Here is a 21279-nt window from a genome sequence, read left to right as displayed (position 1 = left end):
GCAATGCCTCTCAACCAGGGCAATTTTGCTACACTCCTCTCCTTTCCTCGACCCACAATCTCCTCCAGGGAACATGTGGCAATGTCTGGTGAAACGTATGCTTGACACACTAGGGGTGAGGAAGGTGGGTGGGCACTATTGGCATCTAGTGGGTAGAGGACAGGGATGTTGCTAAACACCCCAGGTAGAGGACAGTTCCCACAACAAAGAATTGTCCAGCCCGAAATGTCAGTACTGCCCAAGGCTGAGAAATCTGGATACAGAAGGAGTCCTCTACATCTTATAAAATGAATCACTGTACTACCACTCAGTACAAGAATGAATGTTCTAAAGTCTTAAACAAATACCTGGCATGTTAATTGTATGCATTAATAGAGAAAGATAAAAGATTTCCAACAGAAATGATTAATTTTTTTTAACATACTGATATAAAGGAATAAACTACAATTAGGCATGGTCACGTACATAGAATACCTCCTGATTTCTCTTCCCTGAATCTAGACTTTTAGCGATATGCTTAACCAACAACATGCAGCAGAAATGACATCCTGGAACTTCCAAGACTAGGTCATAACAAGTCTGTGGTAGGCTAAATAATGTCTCCCCAAAATGTCCACATCCTAATCCTCTAACCTGTGAGTACCTTATTTTATATGGCAGAAGAGATTTTGCAGGTGTCACTAAATTAAGGATTCTGAAAGAGTGAGATTACCCTGGATTATCCAGGAGGACCCTAAATGTAATCTTGCGGGTCCTATATGGAGGAAGCAAAAAGGTAAATGAAGGAGATGACGTGTCAACCAAAGCAGAGATTTAGAATGATGTGGTCAGGAACCAAGGAATACTGCAAGCTGGAAGAGACAAGGAACAGATTCTCTCCTGGAGCCTCCAGAAGGACTGAGCCTTGCTGACACTTTTATTTTGGCCCCTTAAATCTCATTTTGGACTTCTGACCTCTAGAACTCTAAGAGAATAAATTTGTGTTGTTTTTTTTTTTTTTTTAATTTTTTTTTCAACGTTTTTATTTATTTTTGGGACAGAGAGAGACAGAGCATGAACGGGGGAGGGGCAGAGAGAGAGGGAGACACAGAATCGGAAACAGGCTCCAGGCTCTGAGCCATCAGCCCAGAGCCCGACGCGGGGCTCGAACTCCCGGACCGCGAGATCGTGACCTGGCTGAAGTCGGACGCTTAACCGACTGCGCCACCCAGGCGCCCCATAAATTTGTGTTGTTTTAAGCCAATAAATTTGTGGTGATTTGTTACAGCAGCAACAGAAAACTAATACAAAGTCTTACAGCTTCTACATAGATAACACTCTTAGAACTTTTTCTCTGTGAGTCATGACCAATCTTATAAGTACTACAGTCTCCCCGAGAATGTTGTGCTAGTGAGGTCATGCGCATCTACTCTGGTCAACCATTCCAGATGAGCCAGCTTCCAGCCACCTCCACCAAAGTACCAGGCATGTGAGTAAAACCATCTTGGACCCTGCCACCAGCACATCTACCAGCTGAAATTTATGGAGGGACCGCCACAGACGCCACATGAAACAAAGTCATCCAGCCAAGCCCTCCCTATATTCCTGAGCTGCAAAATCATGAAATATAAGAGAACAGTTGTTGTTCTAAGTCACAGGTAACCCTGAACATCCAGTTATATATGAGTGATGATTAGAGATTGTCAAACAGCATATATACATTTTATAATGGAAGAAAAAAATCCTATTATGTTAGCTATGTTCTGCTGGCAATAATCCCCAGTGATAAGATTACTCCATTATGCCAGTAATTCTAAAGTGTTCAGAATTAAGTTTTGTTGGAATATACTGCTGTAACTAGGCTCTTTCCATATTGGTAAATAACAGATTATAGCAAAGCTTCATAACTTATCTGGGCCCAAGATATAGAAGGTCTCAGGCGAAGAAGAAGGAGAAGATGAAGGCAAAGAAGAAGGAGGAGGAGAAGGAGGAGAAAGAGAAGAAGGAGGAGGAGGAGGAGAAGGAAAAGCAGCCTCAGCAGCTCTCAGCTTATTAGAGATCTTTCATTCCTCTTGACTCAATTCACAATTCATAGCCCCATCCTGGTTCTTCCTCTCTTGCTGGGTCTAGTTTGGGCTACACCTCCCTTATTCTTCTTTTACCATTTCAACCAAGCCTCTGAAATATATTTATTCACACATCTTAATTTGGAATATGAAATGTTTTTCTTGCCCTTTTTTTTATTCTCTTTGAGCAAAAGCCACAATTATCTCCAATTCATCCCAGAAACCAATAGCTTAGCTGAGTTGCTACTTTCTCACATAACCATGGGCTGAGAAAAACGGGGATACTCTTGTTAAGAGTCCAAGATCCCCAGTGAATCAGAACTCTATGAAAAAAGTCTTGTTTTTAAGCATTCTCGGTATCCACTTCAATATCAGATTTTAATCTTTTGGCCTTTCATTCTGCCAAAAGCCTCTTGTTGTATATGACAAGTTCTCACAATGAAACATCCTACCTTAAATGAATATCCACAAAAGATGAGAACTGTAAGACTGAAGTTTAGAATTATATGGTGTATCTATATGGATGTAGATAAATGGCAAAAAAAAAAAAAAAGCAAATTTAAAACATACACAATTACCACTTATACAGAGAAATAGAAAGAAAAATGCAAGTGATTAAGATCTAACATTAATAGAAAACTGCTCTTTTCACCTCCATACATTTCTTATCTACTATTACGTAAAAGAAATCTCATTTTAAAAAGTACCTCGAGTACACATTTAACAAAAATAATTCCCTAAGAAGCTCCTTTTTTTTTTCAGTTATCTTTCACTGTGCCTCCCCCAAAGCCAGTTCTTATCTTGCTGTGTAATTCTCCAATAAACATTAGTTATAACACTTTTAAGTAAGTGCGGAAGGCAGCCTCCAAGATGGCCCCCAGTGATTTCTACCTCCAGGTATTTGCACCATGCATACATGTACACCTTCCCACAATGTACCAGGACGAAACAAGTGGACTCTCTCTTCTAAGACTGGGTTATGAAAGACTGTGGCTTCCAGCTTAAGCGCCCTCTCTCTGCCTCCCATCACTCATTCTGGAGGAGACCAGCTTCCATGTCTTGAGAACACTTAGCCCTGTAGTGAGGCCCACAGGGCAGGAAACTGAGACTTCCAGCCCACAGCCACGTGAGTGAGCCTTCTTGAAAATGCATCCTCCAGACCTAGGCAAGACTTCAGCGGATGCAGGCCCCGCTAAAAACTTGACTACAAAAAATAAAAATAAAAGCTTGATTATAACTTCATGAGATACCCCGTCAGAAACATGCCACAAAGCTGATTCAAGATTCCTGATCCCCAGAAACTTTGAGAAAAAACATGTTTGTTTTAAGCCACTATGTTTTACACAATAATGTATAAGTAACACAATGAGCATCGCCTGTCCTTCAAAAACCAACTCATATGTTTTGAAAGTTAAAAACAAAAACAAAAACAAAAAACAACTATGAATAGAAATAATAATTGCAAAAACTTAAAAGACAAATTTGCTTTAAAACTCTTGGCTAAGACTGAAAGGCAACTATACTAATGTCAGCTTGCCAGTCCTGTCATAAAAACAATGAACCAACAGAGAATTATCGGGAAAATATGGACTGTCTCTAGAAGAGAGATTAGGTTGAGCATGTACATTGAGAACACAACATCAACTTTTTTAAAATTGAGAAGGAAATCATTTTGTAATTTGAAAATCACAATTTTCAACTATTTAACTATGATAAGACATCCCACACAGCTCATCTTATCTATTTAGAATCATGTAAAGCTTTATCTTGTCACAGATCGTATCACATGTCTACTGATAAGCACTAAGAACGATGAGGGCAAATGTACCAAATTTCAACAATAGATTCCACTGCCATATCAAAGCATAGATGATTTTTTCCTGTAATGTTTCCACACCAAATCCAAAACACTTCTTTCGATTACACAAGCACACTTTCCAAGAACACGTAAGACTTCCTATAACAAGAAACAGTTCTTTTAACATAATTTATTTAATAGAAAGTATGTTTAGTACACATACATTTAGTACATGAATCAGGTATTTAAAAAGATTCAAAAAGCAACAATAAAAGAAAAACACGGGAGTTACTCATTTGGGGAAAAATGATTTCACTGATCTCCATAGGAACTGTATATATTGATATTGAACACAATAAGGAACACTAAGACTACTAAAAATTAAAGCAGCAGCATCAGTAAGTATCCTCTGAGTCAAAGAGCAATGATTTAGTCATCAATACTGGCAAAAACAGTTGATTTAAACTTTGAAGTTCTTTCTTTAGCTTATGAACAGGAGACAAGCATTTGACTACCACATCACTTCCTATACCTTTCCCTTTTTATCTTGAACAAAGGAGACAAATTACTGATTTCTTCCTCCTATAACTTCCATACTGATTAAGTTTAACCGATGCTAAGTAACCTCCACTGACTGAAGTTTATAGGTCCTTTCTCAAATACTTCAAACCACGTCAAATTTAAAATTATCTTCCCAGGAGAACGTAGCATCTCTACTGCCATGAGCTAAAACAATAAGGCATCAGGTAAAATTTACCCAGTTGTATCACAGGATATGCTTTTCAAGAATTATCATAAAATTATATTAATAAGGCCCTTGAAACTTGTAACAATGTTAACGCAGAAGAATTTCTAAGTTACTTAGACTAGGCCAAATATATGTTCAAAAGTGTTGCCCATGGAGAAAACATTCCTAATATTAATGTTCCAGCATATATGACTGTCTGTATTCTCCCAGGAGCACATTTTCAGAACTGAATATCTTAAACCACACAATGAATACAAACATACCTTACAAATCACTAGTATTTGATTATTATTTCATATAATGGCATGGTTACACATTTAATAACTGAACTGATTATGAAGTTACATTTCTCCTATAAATGCCCTAGGGGTGGACATTGTCTGGAATATCCAGTACTATCAATTGTTCTGCAATTCCCTGCATCTAGAAAAAAAAGCAGTTCAAAGGCACAAGTAAGAGAAAGTTTCTGAAGAAGCCGTATAGGTAAGTCACACTTGTATGACTTTCTTCCATTCCTGTATTATTGGCCCAAGAAGCACTTTCAAGTGCCTCTGGCTAATCAAATGCCATGTTTCAATCAATGTACTTTAAACTTCGGAATCTATGGGATGTTTACGCACCTACCAACTTTGGCAGGGTGGGGGAGGTAAACTTGCTAAAAAATGTCAAACACATCGTAATGTGAAATAAAATAGCTATATATTTTGTCTGTATTATGTATTTTGTCTGTACTACTGTATTCAAATTGCAAACATATTTTAATATGGAATTAAATCATTTAGTCCTTTCATCCTTCTGATTTTCTGAATTTTTAGCTTTTTTTTTCACCTGCTCTCAAATTCTGACCTACAGCACTCTGCACTCGTTTTTAAAAATATCCTTTTTTAACATGTTAGCTTAAAAATAGCTTTGCTTTCACCATTCCACATTACTTTAAAGCAGAAGTCTGCTTTTTATTGTAGAGCCACAGATTGCCAGAAAAATACATTCTTACTACATTCTTTCAACCTCTGGGGAAACAACTGGCGTTGAACTTGTGCAGCGCCGAACCTATACGGGCTTGCAAGTTATGTATCTGCAATTGCTGGTTTGATTCATTCTTTCCATTTCCCAGGAAAATGTTTCCTTTGGCTGTTTAATACAACTAGAAGTGTGTGCAATCACACAGCTGAGAGCATCTCTGCCTTAGGAAGCAATATCCCTTCTTTTGGACACCCGTACAGCTTGGTTGGATAACCTTTCAAGAAAGTTTCTTCCTGCCTCTCGGGTTTTGGTAGCGCTTTCCGAGCAGGCACGGCATGCACCTGCGTAGCTGCACGTTCACAAGAAAGCAGCAAGGGCTCAGGGGGGACAGGAGGGCTGGGGAGGGGAGGCGCACAATAAATCAAAGCACAATCGAAACAGAATCGTTTGACAATCTGGGCTGAAGCTCCGGCCTCTGAGGCTGGGGAGGAACCAGCCAAGCGTTGGTCCTGGCTGCCTGGCACGATCTGCTCCTGTCCTACCTGCCCTGGGGACACTCAGGAGGCGGAAAGTAACCCCCCCTCCCGGGCCCGGACGTCCCAGGCGCGAGGCCAGTCGGGCGAGGGGGGTGGGGGCGGGCCGAGGGGCTGGAGGGCTCCAGGGGCGCAGGCCGCGGGATGGGGACGCCGGGCCCCGGGCTCGCCCCTCACTCGCCCCCTTACCTTGGGCGATGGCAATGGACTCGAAGCGGTGCAGCTCCTTGAGCAGGCAGCTCCTCTCGGTGGAGTGCAGGCTGTAGATGAAGTCGCGCGCGCCCTGCGCCGTGTTCAGCGCTTCCATGGGCTCCTTCTTGGGGTGGGTGCCCAGCCCCCGGGAGCCGCCGGGGGCCGAGAGCGCCAGCAGCCCCCGCCCGCAGCAGCACCAGGACGGCGGGCGGGGCGCGGCGGCCGGGCCCGGCCTCAAGCTGCTCGCGGTCCGGCTCCTCAGCAGCGGCAGCAGCCGGGACATGGCGGGCTGAGGAGCGGGGACCCCCGCGGCAGTCCGGGAGAGCGATTTCTGGCGAGGCGGGGGGAAGAAGGAGCTCGGCTCAGCCCGACCCCGCCCCGATGTCCTCCTGACTGGCAGCCGAGGCGCCGGGCACCATGCACTCCCCGGGCCCGCGCGGCGGTCGCCTCCTTTCCTGTCCCCCTTCTCTTCCGAAAGGCCCGCGGCGGCTCGGGTCCCTCCGACAAGAAAAACTTTCTCCGAGGCTGCCGGGCCGGGAGAGGGCGGGTGGGCGGTGCGGGCGGGCGCCTCCCGGCTGAGGAGGGGTGGCGCGGGCGGGCGGGTTTGACGAGGGTTTGTCTCCGTCAGTTAGATCTTCCAGAGGGATGAGTCAGCCACGCGCCGCCCTCCTCCGGCGCCGCCCTCCGCTCCCGCCGGCTTTCCCACCCTCTTGCCTGCCCTCGCCGGCGCTCGTTACGGCTCCCGCGCCCTCAAAGCCGCCGCGCTCTCAGGCCGCAGCAGCACCGATACCCCTAGCGGCGGTATAAGGGCTAACAGGGCGGGGCGAGGGGGTGGGGTGGGGCGGGGCCGCGCAGGCGCAGTCCGCGGGCTCCCGGACTGTGCTCTCTCCAGAGTTAGGAGGGTGCACAAGAGTCCCCGCCCCTTTCGGTGCGTGACGGTGGAGGAACCGAGGGCTCGCGTCCTCTGTGCTGGCGTCCGCCACCCCTAAGTCCAACGCAAAGAACGGGAAGAAACAGATCTGGAGTTCTTGCTCGACAGGGTAGTGCCGCTGCCACCGGCCCGTCCTAGCGCCATGCGTAAACCTGGGGCTCGTTGTGAACGGTGCCGCTGCGTGCGGCCCCTCTCGCCAGGCACGGGCCTCGCCACTTCTCAGGGGTCGTCTCACCGTCCTGCTCAGGCTTTTGAGGATTGAAGCGCCTAAGCCGCGCCCTTTGGCAAGGCACCGCCCACTGAGGCCTCGGCCAGACACTCCGTCCAGTCTTTGAGGCACCCGCTCTGGGAGCTCCAAAGGGAGAGGGCAAGGCCAGGGTTTGAGACTGAGGCCGTGACACGGAAAACACGCTTCCTCGTTCTGATGCCAGCAGCTTGCAGATCGTTAATGCTGGAGCGGGAGGCAAGAATGTCACAGACCTTTTCCGGGTGTTTGTCAAGGTTTGTTTTGTTTTTGTTTTTGTTTTTGTTTTTCTCTTTGCCGAGGCGAAAAGAATCCTGTGATGCAACACTGTTTTCCACGTGTCCAGGACCTAGTTCTCTTTCAGGACCCAGCTCGAAGGGTCTCCTACTCCAGCCTTAACTTTATCTCCTCCAAAGAAAGGAGATTGCCCCTTTATCCGAACCTATCTAATGATACTTAGGCTTCCTGTCTTAGAGAATAGATCCACTTAAAGAGTAAATCTGCTCAAGCGCAATCAAGATCCAAATCTTATCCTTATCGTATCCGCTGTAGCACCAGCCCAAGACCTTGTATGTCGTAAATGTGCTATAATCATGGAAGTGCAGTATTTAAACGTGAGTCAGTGTTATCACTAAATCATCCTACTGCTCTCAGTGGTTCTCAAAGTGTGGTTCCCCACAGCAGAGCTTGTAAGGTATGCAAATTGCCCTAGTCAGCTCTAAACCCCTTGAATCAGAAACCGAGGATTGGGCAGTCATCTGTGCTTTAACAAGCCTCCCCCCCCCCCCGCCCCGTTAATATGGCTGCACACAAAAGTTTGAGAACCACTGCTAACTTAAACATTAAAATTATTTTTAAAAAAATTTCAAGGCAGCATCTCTGCTGTAATTATGACAGTTAAGAATGTGCTCTGTGAAGGGTATCTGGCTGGCTCAGAAGAACATGCGACCCTTGATCTTGGGGTCATGAGTTCTAGCCCCACCTTGGGTGTAGGGATTACTTAAAAAAAAAAAAAAAAAAAAGAATGTGCTCTGTGGGAAATGAAGTTGCGTATTGAGACTGTCTTGTTTTTGAAACCCTCTGTGCTGGAATCCTCTGCGGAGTTATTTCAGTCTGAAGTTTTGGGGAGTACCACCACCTTCTCTCCTGTATCTGTTACCCCTCAAGAGATTCTGATTCATTGGGCTTGGGGTGGGGCCTGGGAAGTGAGGTTTGGAGAAGCTCTTGACTAAGTACCTGTTCCTAACAGCCTCGAGGACACCAGTTGTGTGTGGGGGCTCCAGAAACAGATTGCTGAAAGTTTGACAACTGGATCAACCATTGCCTAGCTGTGTTAGTGGTACATTATTACAATGGTGGTCCAAGTGAATCATGTCTTATGGTGTCCATTCCCTTGTGTAGACCTGTCCCACATTGGGCTTAGCTATGTGACTTGCTTGAGCCAGTAAGTGGAACATCACAAACCTGATCTAAGTGCTTGTTCTAAGGGCTTGTTGTAATGTGTTTGCTGTATGATTTATGATTGTTCAAGTCTGCTGTAGAAAATAAGAAACTAAAAAGTAGACACAATTTGCTTCTGAGACATTACACATAGGATAAATAGATACGTGTTGATCATAGATAAAAAGGATGGAACAAATGAAAGTGCTACTTTAGATAGAAAGAGATAGACCAAGTGAACTTTAAATATTAATAAGGTAGAGATTATACTACCTCTAGACTGACAACTAAATTGGCCACTCACTAGTGACACCCATTATAGCCCCATTTCGGCCTTGTGTAGTCTGTACAAGAAAAGCAGATGGGGGCGCCTGGGTGGCTCAGTTGGTTGAGCGTCCGACTTCGGCTCAGGTCATGATGTCGCGGTTCACAAGTCTGAGCCCTGCATCGGGCTCTGTGCTAATGGCTCAGAGCCTGGAGCCTGCTTTGGATTCTGTGTCTCCCTCTTTCTCTGCCCCTCCCCTACTCAGTCTCTGTCTGTCTCTCTCTCTCTCAAAAATAAATAAAACATTAAAAAATTAAAAAAAAGAAAAGAAAAGCAGATAGACCCCTCGCTACTCAGTCAGCTAATAATGACCAGCTACAGTTAAGACCAGACACACTTGCTCCTTCATCTCTCTGACAGAACAGATATCTGTTGGTTCCAGGCCCCTCTCTCTTACTTTCCGCTCTGGTTCTTACAACCACACCATCTGCAGAGAAGACTGGCACAGCAGAGGACATAGGAACACTGCATAGTGTACATAGGAACACTGCATAAAACAAAATTCAGATACTCTGGTCTTCCGTCCTGCTATCCTAAGCTTGTTTATCTACCCCATCTCTTTCCCCTTGCTTCCCACTCTCTTCTAAATTGATGAAATGGGCACCTGGGTGGCTCAGTCGGTTACATGTCTGCCTTCAGCTCAGGTCATGATCTCACGGTTCATGAGTTCGAGCCCCACATCAGGCTTTCTGCTGTACACACAGAGCCTGCTTCAGATCCTCTGTACCCCCCCACCTCCCCACACCCCCTTCTCTCTCAAAGATAAATAAATAAACACACAAATTTAAATTGGTTGATAAACAGTTTGGGTTACTATTGCTGCTCTTTGAGTGAACATGTTATGCCAAACTTAGTGGCTTAAATAGCCAGTGTATTTTCTTCATGATTTTGTGGCTCAAAAATTCGGGAAGGACTTGCTAGGCAGTCCTTTTTTGGAGTCTCTGATCAGATGTCAACTAACTGCAGCCATCACTTGAAGGCTGATTTGGGCCGGATACCCAAGATAGCACATTCTTGTGGTTGACAACTGATGTTGGCTGTTGGCTGGCTGCATGCTCAGCTGGGACTGTGAACCGGAGTACCTTCATACAGCCCCTCGATCCAGCATGGCAGACTTCTCACGTGGCAGCTGTCTTCCCTCAGAATGAGTGTCTGCAAAGAAACCAGGCTGTGACCTTCTCTGACGTATCCTAAGAAGTTGTGCAGCATCACTTCAACCGTACCCTACTAGCTACCGGAAAGCTACTAAGGCCAGCCAGGATTCAAGAGAAGGGAATATAGACCCCCCCCCACCCCGCTTCAATGGGAGCAATGCCAAAGCATTTGGGAACATGGTTTAAAGCTGTCACATAAACAGTGTAATTCAAGTGTCTGAATTTGGTCTATAAGCCTATCTGTCCTGTGACCTACCATACAGTCCGCGTGGGGTATACTTGGAGGCTGCCGTTACATCAAGGTAATTTTCCACATAACATTTACCCTTTGGAATTTGGCTGCCACATGAAGAAGTCTGGAGTATCCTGCTGGAAGGACCACATGGAGGACGAGGCAACAGCCCCAGCTAACTACCAGGCGCCCGTGTGAAGCCATCTTGGACCATCCAAGCCCCAGATGACAGCATTGCAAAGAGGTTGAGATCATTAGCTCTGGAGCCAGACTTCCTGGGTTTGGGTCCTCACTCCACCACTTACTAGCTCTATAACCTTGAGCTAATAACTCAGACTTTCCATGGTCACTCATCTGTTTGATGGGATAAGGGTGTTGCTAAATTTGCTCATCTGTTAAATGGAGATAGGGCATCTGCTTTATAGGGTTTTAGTGAAACTAAGTTAATACATGTAAAGCATTTCAAACAATACCTGGAGCATGGTAAGTGCTCAATAAATATTAGCTATCATTACAAAATTCCCGTGAACCTCTCAAACCTCTAGGATTATGTCTTTTGACCCTAACTTGAGAAATACATACCTGTCATTTAATACCCATTTAATGTGTACTAACTGGATCCCCTACCCATCCCCTTTCTCTGAACATTTGAATATCCTAAATGCGAATAAATGGAGGAGATGGGAGGGCTTGGGGCCTGTGTATAAAGCTTTGGAGAAATATAGGGTAAGGCAAGTCCACGTGGGTGGCAGGAGGAAGGTTCTGAGGAAATTGTGGGCGTGCTACAGAGGGAGGGCCAGCAGGTTGGAGAAGGTTACAGAAGAGGGAGAGCAGGAGGGCCTGGATTCAGCCAGCCCTGCCCTTCAGTTTTAAAGATGACAAACATCATGCCTCCATTAACAATCACAGTCTCCTCATGAAAAATTGCTGCTGAATCAACAGTCCACAATAGATTACATCATGCAAGTGCTCTTCAGAGTTCCTGGCATCCCTGCGGCTGGCAGAGCACAAGGATGTTTGCTGTGTACATGTTATGATACATTATACACCCAGCTATTACCGTCCACTTTAAAATTCCTGAATTGGGTCTCCTGGGTGGCTCAGTCAGTTAAGCATCTGACTCTTGATTTCGGCTCAGGTCATGATCTCATGGTTTGTGAGTTCGAGCCCTGTGTCAGGCTTCGTGCTGACAGTGTGGAGCCGGCTTGGGATTCTCTCTCTGCCTCTCCCCCTGCTCACACGTGTTCTCTCTCTCTCTCTCTCTCTCTCAAAAATAAACTTTAAAAGGCATTAAGATTTTCTATTTTTTAATTTTTTTTAAGTTTATCCATTCATTTTGAGATAGAGAGTGTGAGCAGGGGAGGGGCACAGGGGGAGGGAATCCCAAGCGTGCTCCGAGCCACCAGCGCAGAGCCAGTTGCGGGGCTGGAACTCACAAACCAGGAGATCATGACCTGAGCCGAAACCAAGAGTCAGATGCTTAACCAACTGAGCCACACAGGCGCTCCCACTTCATTTTTAATGATTTCATCTACATGTTGGAAAGTGCCCTTCACAGGGAAGAAACAGTATCTCATGAAGGCAAGGTAGAAAATGGAGGGGCTATGATCACTGGACTGCAAAACTCCTCTGCTCAATTTCATACTCCAAGAAGCTCATATTTATCTGTCCTCAGGCATAACTCTGGGCAACAAGACTATGACTATCCCACACTCACCATAAAAAGGGCACCTGCAGGGGCAGCTGGGTGGCTCAGTCAGCTGAGTGTCTGACTTGGGCTCAGGTCATGATCTCATGGTTTGTGAGTTCCAGCTCCACATCTGGCTGGCTGCTGTCAGTGCAGAGCAGGCTTCAGATCCTCTGCCCCCGTCTCTCTGCCCCTCCCCCACTTGCACTCTCTTGTTCTCTCTCTCAAAAATAAATAAACTTTTTTAAGTGCACCTCCACACTAATACATGCACATACACACATGCACACACCTACCTGACTCTTCCAGGGCAATACTTTATAACATTTTTTCCTTTCCAGGCTTCCTATCATGTTTGAGGTTGGGGAGGAATATTGATCAAAGCAAATATAAACAATAGGGCTATGAAACGCCTCTTTGAAAACTTTAAACTTGAATTCTTAGTGAGGCTTCAAACATTTAGATGCTGCATGAACTATTTTTGAAAAATGACTCTATCTGTAAGCCCAGCAGAGAGGTCAGTAGAACGATTTTGAATGTTCCTATATTTATGACCAAGTATTTTCAATGCTATAAATTACTACTGTTCAACAGTATCCAATTCTCAGGGCCAGAGGGAATTATTCTCTCCTATGCCCTTGAAGTTAGGGGTAACTGTGTGACTTACTTTGGCCAATGAATGGAAACCTGACATACTTTTCCCCCCCCCCCCCCCCCGCCCCGCCGATACAGGTACTTAATTGCCTGTGCTCAGGTAGGCAGTTCTCTCCCCTGATCTTAACATGGCAAGATTCACAACATGTGCTGAAATGGGAGTTCTATGAAATTGATGAGGCTGGGAGTAGTGAGCCAATGTAGGAAAACAGCTGCCCTGCAGAGTTGCCCCAATCCATAACACATTTTGCATGACAGAGATACAAACTTTTTTGTGTTAAGTCAGTGTGACCTAGAGATTCCTGTTTACTGCAGCAAAAGCTCCACTATCATGACTAACACAGCTCTTCTTTGGCTCTTTCTCTTACATTTTATAAAGTTGAATGCCTTCTTTTCATTCCTACCTATTGTTCTAAAAGGAGGACCTGTTTTGGGTCCAGTGTGTTTGTTTCTCCTGAGTAGGATGTAGGGAGACAGGTCCTCTTTTCTTCTGGTTGCTGAGCTTTATGTGAGTCTGGAGCCACAGACAGATTTGGGGGTCACCAGCATTAAGGAATGGTTCAATCCATGCAAGTGGATGAAATTGCTATAGCAAATGTGTGCATGAAAACATAAGAGGACAGGGGCACCTGGGTGGCTCAGCTGGTTGAGCATCTGACTCTTGACTCAGCTCAGGTCATGATCTCATGTTTTGTGAGATTGAGCCCCTCTTTGGGCTCTGTGTTGACAGTGCAGAGCTTGCTTGGGATCCTCTCTCTCCCTCTCTCTTTGCCTCTCCCCTGTTTGCATGCACGTTCTCTCTCTCTCTCTCTCTCTCTCTCTCTCTCTCTCTCTCAAATAAACATTTTAAAAAAGAAAAAGAAAACATAAGAGGACAGAGACATGGGAAGCAATAACGGTTAAGAGATAAGCAGTGGAAGAAATAACCAAGGAAAGAAGGTGAGATAATGTGGTAAAGGGGGAAAATATCTGGCCACAGAAACCAAAGGATGATGAAGTTTCTAGAATGAGAGGTCTAGAGTTCCAAGTGCAGCAGCAAAGTAAAGCAAATTAAAGACAAGGAAGTACTTATTAGAGATGGTGAGTTGAACACATACAATTATGACCACTTTGTAATAAAAGTGCACTAAAAATGAATGTAAATGGGTTAAAAATAAAAAGCCATACCCTCATAAGCACAGAGTTCATGGGAGAAGAGGACGAGGTGACAGCATTACAGAAATACAAGACGGAAAGTGGATGGAGGAGTGTTGATTAACCTCACGGATCAGAGAAAGGTGAAAACTAAGCCAGAATGGAGCACCTACAAGAAGGTTAATTCGAGCAACAGTCTCGAAAAAGTACCAGAATCGGAGGCACCAGGTACTTCTGAAGGTAAAGATATAATCGAGCTAAAAACAGAAGATCCAGGTGAAAATTTTTAAGGGGGTGTTTATAAAGCCAGATCCCCTTCCACATGCTATACAGCTGGGAGAATGGCACTTCCTCACTGCAGCAGGAATCTAGTTTACCAGTGGAGAGGCAGTGGATTTGGGGCACTAGAAACACCCGAGGGCAAGGGAGGTATACCAAACACAAGAGAGTAGGTGAGTACCACATTCTGACTCATGGGGCCCTTGTCACTCTTCTGCTCTGCTTCAAGAACAGTATGGTAGCCATACTATTGGAGGATTCCTCTCTAGGCCCCCAATAAAACAGCTCAGCCAGATCACCCTACCGTAAAACCATCAGTTAACCAGCTCTGCCAACCACAGAGATTCCAAACAGCTTTTTGTTGTTTCACGCTTAAATACAAAATATGAGCCAAGAATTTAAAATCACAAGTCAGTTGAAGAAAGCCTTCAAGACAGAAGAAAAATGGTTAGCATTTAAAAAAAAAAAAAAAAAAAGGCACCCGGCTGGCTCAGTCAGTAGAACATGAGACTCTTGACCTCAGGGTCATGAGTTCAAGCTTCATGTGAAGCATAGAGATTTTAAAAAAGGATAGGGGGGGAAAAAAGGATCTTAGAGGACATAGGAGCAAAATAAGACTTTTGAAAATGTGTAATACTAACATATTTACGAAATAAGAGAAGACACAACACCTGTGGAAAAATAGGATTCTGTACAAGTAGGAACAGCCAGAAAACAAAAAATATTTCTTGAAATTTGAAATATGATAGTCAAAATGAAAAAATTAGCAAAAAGACTGGAAGATAATATGGAGAAACATTTCTTTAAAAGCAGACAACAGGTAATATATAAAATAGAAGATAAGTGACAGAATTAAAGAATCAGGCCAGGAGGTGCAAGAAAGTTGAAGATAACACGGTCTGAAAATGTAAGAGAGAAAATTGTCAAGTGTCTAAAGGAGAATTCCTCAAACTGAAGGTCATTTGTTCCCAGACCAGGAGAGTTCACTGAGGGCTCAGAACACGAGATGAAAAAAGACCCACTTTAAGGTATGTCATCACACTTTGTTGTCATCAGATTGCTAGAGAACAAAAAAAGATCTTAAAAATCTCCAGCAGCAAAGTCAAGGGATGTCAAGGGAAGTTCAGTAAAAAAGGATCCCACTTCAAATATAGTCAATGGTACAGTAATAGCGTTGTGTGGTGACAGATGGTGGCTATGCTTGTGGTGAGCATAGCATAACTTATAGAATCACTATGTTGTACACTTGAAACTAATACAACATTGTATGTCCATACTCAATGAGTATGCAACTCATTTGCATATACGACTGTACTAAAAAAAACTTTTTTAAAGGATCCCATTCCAGAACCGTTTCAGACATCTCAACACTAATGTTGGAAGCCAGGAGACAAATGGAACAATAACTTCAAAATTCTGAAGAAAATTACTTCCAATCTATAATTCCATATCCTGCAATCCAGTGTGAAGGTAGATTATAACCTTTTTAAACATTGAAGTCTCAAAATATTTATGTCCCAAACATCGTATCAGGAAGAAACTGGAAGATGTGCTCCATCAAATGGAAGGAATAAAGCAAGAGATCCAGGAGATGGGAAGTTGCAGGACAGCAGGTCTAGAGAACTCCCAGGCTACATGGGTGCAAGGCAGTGGAAGGCTTTGGGAGTGTGCCTCTGACAAAGAGATGGACTTTATAGATTTTTGTGATGTATTTGAAATATTGAAAGGAGAATTACACTTCTGGGGGAGAATTTGGGAATGGATTAGTGACAGGTGCCTAGAAAATTAACCAAACAAAAACTGAGGCAATTAACTCTAATAAATATTTTTTTATTATTTTATTCCAGTATAGTTTACAGTGTTATATTAGTTTCAGGTGTTTACTATAGTGATTCAACACTTCTTTTTTTTTTTTTAAACATTTATTTATTTTTGAGACAGAGAGAGACAGAGCATGAACAGGGGAGGGGCAGAGAGAGGGAGACACAGAAACTGAAACAGGCTCCGGGCTCTGAGCGGTCAGCACAGAGCCCAACGTGGGGCTCAAACTCACGGCCCGTGAGATCATGACCTGAGCCGAACGCCCAACCGGCCGAGCCACCCAGGCGCCCCGTGATTCAACACTTCTTACAGCACATAGTGCTCATGACAACAATTAAGTGCACTCCTTAATCCCCATGACCTATTTCCCCATCCTCCCACCCACCTCCCCTCTGATTACCATCAGTTCTCTATAGTTACGAGTCTGTTTCTTGGCTGCTCCCCCATCTCTCTCTCTCTCTCTCGCTCTCTCTCTCTCTCTCTCTGTCTCCTTTACTCTGCTCATTTGTCTTGTTTCTTAAATTCCACATATGAGTGAAATCATAAGGTATTTGTCTTTCTCTAACTTATTTCACTTAGCATTATACTCTAGCTCCATCCATGTCATTGCAAATGGTAAGATTTCTTCTTTTTATGGCTGATCTACTAAATAGAAATTACATTAGGGAGAAATTATAATAAATTAAAGGATCACAGGTAAATAGTATTCACAAGATTATAATAATACAGAATATTTATTTAACCAAAAATTGTGATATATCTTAAGTAGGGCAGATGTGGGGAAGGGAAATGTCTTACCTCAGACTGCCATAACAAAATTGGATGGCTTACCAGGAGTGTATTTCTTACAGTCCTGGAGGCTTAAGTCCAAGATGAAGGTGTGAGCAGGTAATTTTCATTCTGTAGCTTGTAGGCAGCATCCATCTCACTGTGTGCTCATATACCTTCTCTGTGCAAGTGTGGAGAAAGAGGGAAAGCAAACTTCTCTCTTACAGGATGCTAATACAGTCACGAGGGCCCCATCCTCATGACCTCATATGACACTAATTACCTTCCCCAAACCCCTAACCCAAATACGAACACATTGAGGGTTAAAGCTTCAACGTATGAAGGGGGTGGAGGGACACAAACATTTAGTCCATAACAAGAAGAGTGTGCCTGTGTGTGTGTTTGTTGATATGTTTAGTGTGGTAGAGCAAGAAAGTGGGGAGTATGAAAGCTAAATCCTTATCTTGCATAGTAAGTGTACCAGTCAGGGTCTAGAGAGCAGTACACTCTAAATGGGATGATTTGAGGGGGGTTTATATACAAAGGTGTGACAGTTGGCAGGAAGGAACAAGAGATCGTGCAGTATTCCAGGGCTTAGTAGCAATTGCCTTGTTAGCAACCCTAGGCCCAGAGAGCTAAATGGAGTACATGGGGACCACAGTCTAGAATGAGAACCAAGCAGAGTGGCCCTTCTAAAGAGAAGCAGTGACCTCCAGTTGAGGACATAGCCAGCTAGAGCAGATGGTCAAGGAGGGAGTCAGGGGGATAAATATTCTCATCTCACTGTCTTTTATCACTTGCTTTCTCTAATCTCCTCTCCAACTTCTCCCAACTAGAGGGAAAACTCAGCTGGAAACCAGAGTGCCTGTTCATAAACCCATTGCTGTGGCCCAGACAAGTGAATTTCTCTGAACAGAGAGGAAGGAGAAGAAGAGTAGATCCCAGAGACAAATGGAAGATATCCAACACAATAATAAAAAAAAAGAAGAAGAAGAAATAATAGGCATGTAATTCTATTATGTATCCAGAAGGAACCTAAAGCAGTTGAAAATAAGTGCCTATCCAAAATGAAAATTGGAAATAGGGAGACACTGGAATGGGAACTTCTTCTTTTTCTTTTTCTTTTCTTTTCTTTTTTTTAGTATATTTTGTAGAACAATTTGACTTTTATAACTAAGTAGAACTTTGATAAAAATATTTTTTAAGCGTTCTTTGTATTTGTAATGAGAAAATCACTGATGACCTTTTGCCCTGCAATTTCAGTTAAGTGATGGGAATTGAGGTCAGATTATAGTGGGTTGAGAAGAGAAGCTGAGATGCTTGGGAAATGAATTCTAAAAGCCAACCGGGGGTGCCTGGGTGGCTCAGTCGGTTAAGCGTCCGACTTCAGCTCAGGTCATGATCTCTCGGTCTGTCGGTTCGACCCCTGCATCAGGCTCTGTGCTGACAGCTCAGAGCCTGGAGCCTGCTTCAGATTCTGTGTCTCCCCCTCTCTCTCTCTGCCCCTTCTCAGCTCATGCTCTGTCTCTGTCTCTCTCTCAAAGATAAACATTTAAAAAAAAATTAGAAGCCAGCCAAACTATGTTAATCAGATGTTTAGTGAATGTCTGCAATAGCTAGTCAGTTAGTTTAGGTAGATGGAAGGTGTGCCACATGTGATTTCTCTGCCTATTAATGAGCTCTGCATCGAATACTTTGGACCCACGTGTATAATCCATATGTCCTATATGTTCTTACACAGTTTTAGGATTCAGAATATCTTTTTGAGCTTTTAATTATTAAAATGGTTTCTGGCAGTTATTTATTTTTTAAAAATATTTATTTTTTTAGAGAGAGAGTGCGAGTGCATGTGGGAAAGGGGCAGATAGAGAGGGAGAGAATCTCAAACGGGTTCCTTAGTGTCAGTGCAGAGCCCAACGCAGGGCTCCATCTCACGAACCGTGAGATCATGACCTGAACCCAAATCAAGAGTCAGATGCTTAACCGACTAAGCCATTCAGGCACCCCCTGGCTATTATTTTTTAACCTGTCCCCAGAATTTCTTGCCTCTAACACCCATTCCTCCTGCTGTATTTCCTTTATATACCTTCCAAACTCAAACTCAAAAGTCTGACCCATCTTTGACCTCCTTGTTCACTTCAAAAATGTCCTTGCTAAATTCCATACATTCTATCCATTAAATGTGGGTTTTTAAAAATATTTTTTATTTATTATTTTTTAAAGTAATCTCTATATACAATGTAAGGCTCAAACTCACAACACCAAGATCAAGAGTCACATGCTCTACTGACTGAGCCAGCCAGGTACCCCTATCCATCAAATGTTTTTAATTTTTATTTCCATTTCTCCATCCTGGCTGGCTCTGACAGAGGTTAAGTTATCAGGATTTGTTGACTGTCACTATGCATTATCTCTCTGTGCCTCAAAACTGTATCTCCAATAGCACCCTTTATTAATTTATGGATTTTGTGATCTTATTAGAAACTGCTTTTCTAGCCAAATGACTTACTACTTCCCCTTTCTTGAACCAAACATGACTCCCTTAGTACTCTCTAAGATTTCCAGTCTCCACACTGGTGCTCACATTGTCACCTCTGTTTGCAGCACCTTCACCCTCAGTGTCTCCATGTCCAATCTTTCCCATTCTTCAGGGCCCAGCTCAAATGCCTTCTCATTCCTGGGGTGGCTCTTGAAGATGCTTTCATGGAAGATATGACCTCTTTTTCTGAACTCCCTCATTATTGTCTCTGAACCTTCTTGTGTTCTAGTATATGGCAGGAGTGGGGGCTGGTTGGTGGGGTAGGCCTCACTTATAACCAACTTGAAGGAAGATTCCCTGTCTAATTCATCTTTGTTTTCCCTGAGCAGCTAGCATAGTATCCTGTAAATATACACAATATACAGTACATTTGTTGAATTTTTAATTAAGTAGCTAATCCATATTTTTTCCTTGCTTTATTGAGGCATAATCGGCATACAAAAGAACTGCATATAATTCATGTATATCATTTGGTAAGTTTGTACATATGTATACACTTGTTATACTATCACCAAAGTTAAGGTAATAAACATCTACATCACTTTCAAAAGTTTTATTGTGTCCCTTGTTTTTGTTTTGGTTTGGTTTTGGGTTTTGTTTGGTTGAGTTTTTTTGTAAGACTACAACATGAGATAGACTTCTTAACAATTTTAAGCACATGATACCCTATTGTTAACTGTAGGCACTGCGTTATACAGCAGATCTCTGGAATTTACTCATCTTGTATTAACTTTATACACTGAACAACTTCCCTATTCCTCTCCCCCATCCCCTGGTAACCACCATTCTGCCCATCCATATTTGATTTTATGATATACTGCCACTTGAAAAGCAAAAAAGAACAGTAATCTTAAGGAACTGTCATCATAAGACCAACTTACTTTGCCCTAAGTTCCAGCAAGATAAGAAAATACATATGATTGTTAAGGAGAACATGGAGGGTGCATAGACTAAAAAGTCCTAGTAAAATTGAGTCCTAGTAACCCAATATTGTATCCACTGTGTACATAGAACCTCCAGAGGTATTGGAATCACATTAACCTGGACTAAAATCTTGCCTCAGCCCCTTACCAGCTGCATATCCTTGGACCAATTATCCTCTTTGACCTCCAGTGTCCTTCTTAGCAAAATTTAAATAATAATGGTACTTACCTCCCAAAGCTGTTTGTATAATTAAATGAGATAATCTACACGAAGAGTTTTGCAGAATGCGTAGAATACATCATATACACTCAGCAAATGATACCTTCTCTTTTTATTATCAGTGGTGAGAGCTGTATTAATCAGTTGCCAAGGGCAATAGCTTTGGAACCAGACAGAGCTGGGAGTTCTTATCATTAAAAAATGATGAGACAACACTTCCAAACTCATTTTATTAGGCCAACATTAAACTCCTACCAAAGCAAGATAAGGGCAATACAAGAAAGGAAAATCACAGGCCAGTATCTTTGATGAACATAGATGCAAAAATGCTCAGCAGACCCTAGCAAGCCACATTCAACAGCACTTTAAAAGGATCACACACCATGATCAAGTGAGATTTATTCTTGGGATACAAATCAATAAACATGATATACCACATTAACAAAATGGAGAATTAAAAACCATATGATAATCTGAATACAGAAAAGGCACTCGAAAAAAGTAAATATCCTCAATTAGGTATGGAAGGAATGTACCTCAACATAGTAAAGGTCATATATGACAATCCCACAGCTAACACACTCAACAGTGAAAAGCTGGGGGCGCCTGGGTGGCTCAGTAGGTTGAGCATCTAACTCTTGATTTCAGC

The 21279-nt window shown here is 43.2% G+C and overlaps 1 protein-coding gene across 4 annotated transcripts in view; it reads right to left on the bottom strand.

The window, feature by feature from the left end:
- Positions 1-7029, bottom strand: part of TMEM65 (transmembrane protein 65) — a 53266-nt gene extending 46237 nt beyond the window's left edge. For 2 of the 4 annotated variants that reach the window (XM_030304489.1, XM_030304488.1), the window contains exon 1: positions 6277-7025. In XM_030304489.1, the coding sequence (XP_030160349.1) occupies positions 6277-6562 (286 nt within the window). In that variant the 5' untranslated portion in view covers positions 6563-7025. Of the gene's footprint in view, positions 1-6276 lie in introns of all 4 variants that reach the window. The other 2 variants (XM_030304490.1, XM_030304491.1) reach the window with 2 other exon arrangements.
- Between the last annotated feature and the right edge of the window lie 14250 nt (positions 7030-21279).

Source organism: Lynx canadensis, chromosome F2, assembly GCF_007474595.2.
Source record: "Lynx canadensis isolate LIC74 chromosome F2, mLynCan4.pri.v2, whole genome shotgun sequence".
Lineage (NCBI taxonomy): Eukaryota > Metazoa > Chordata > Mammalia > Carnivora > Felidae > Lynx > Lynx canadensis.
This window is presented reverse-complemented; position numbering and strand designations above follow the sequence as displayed.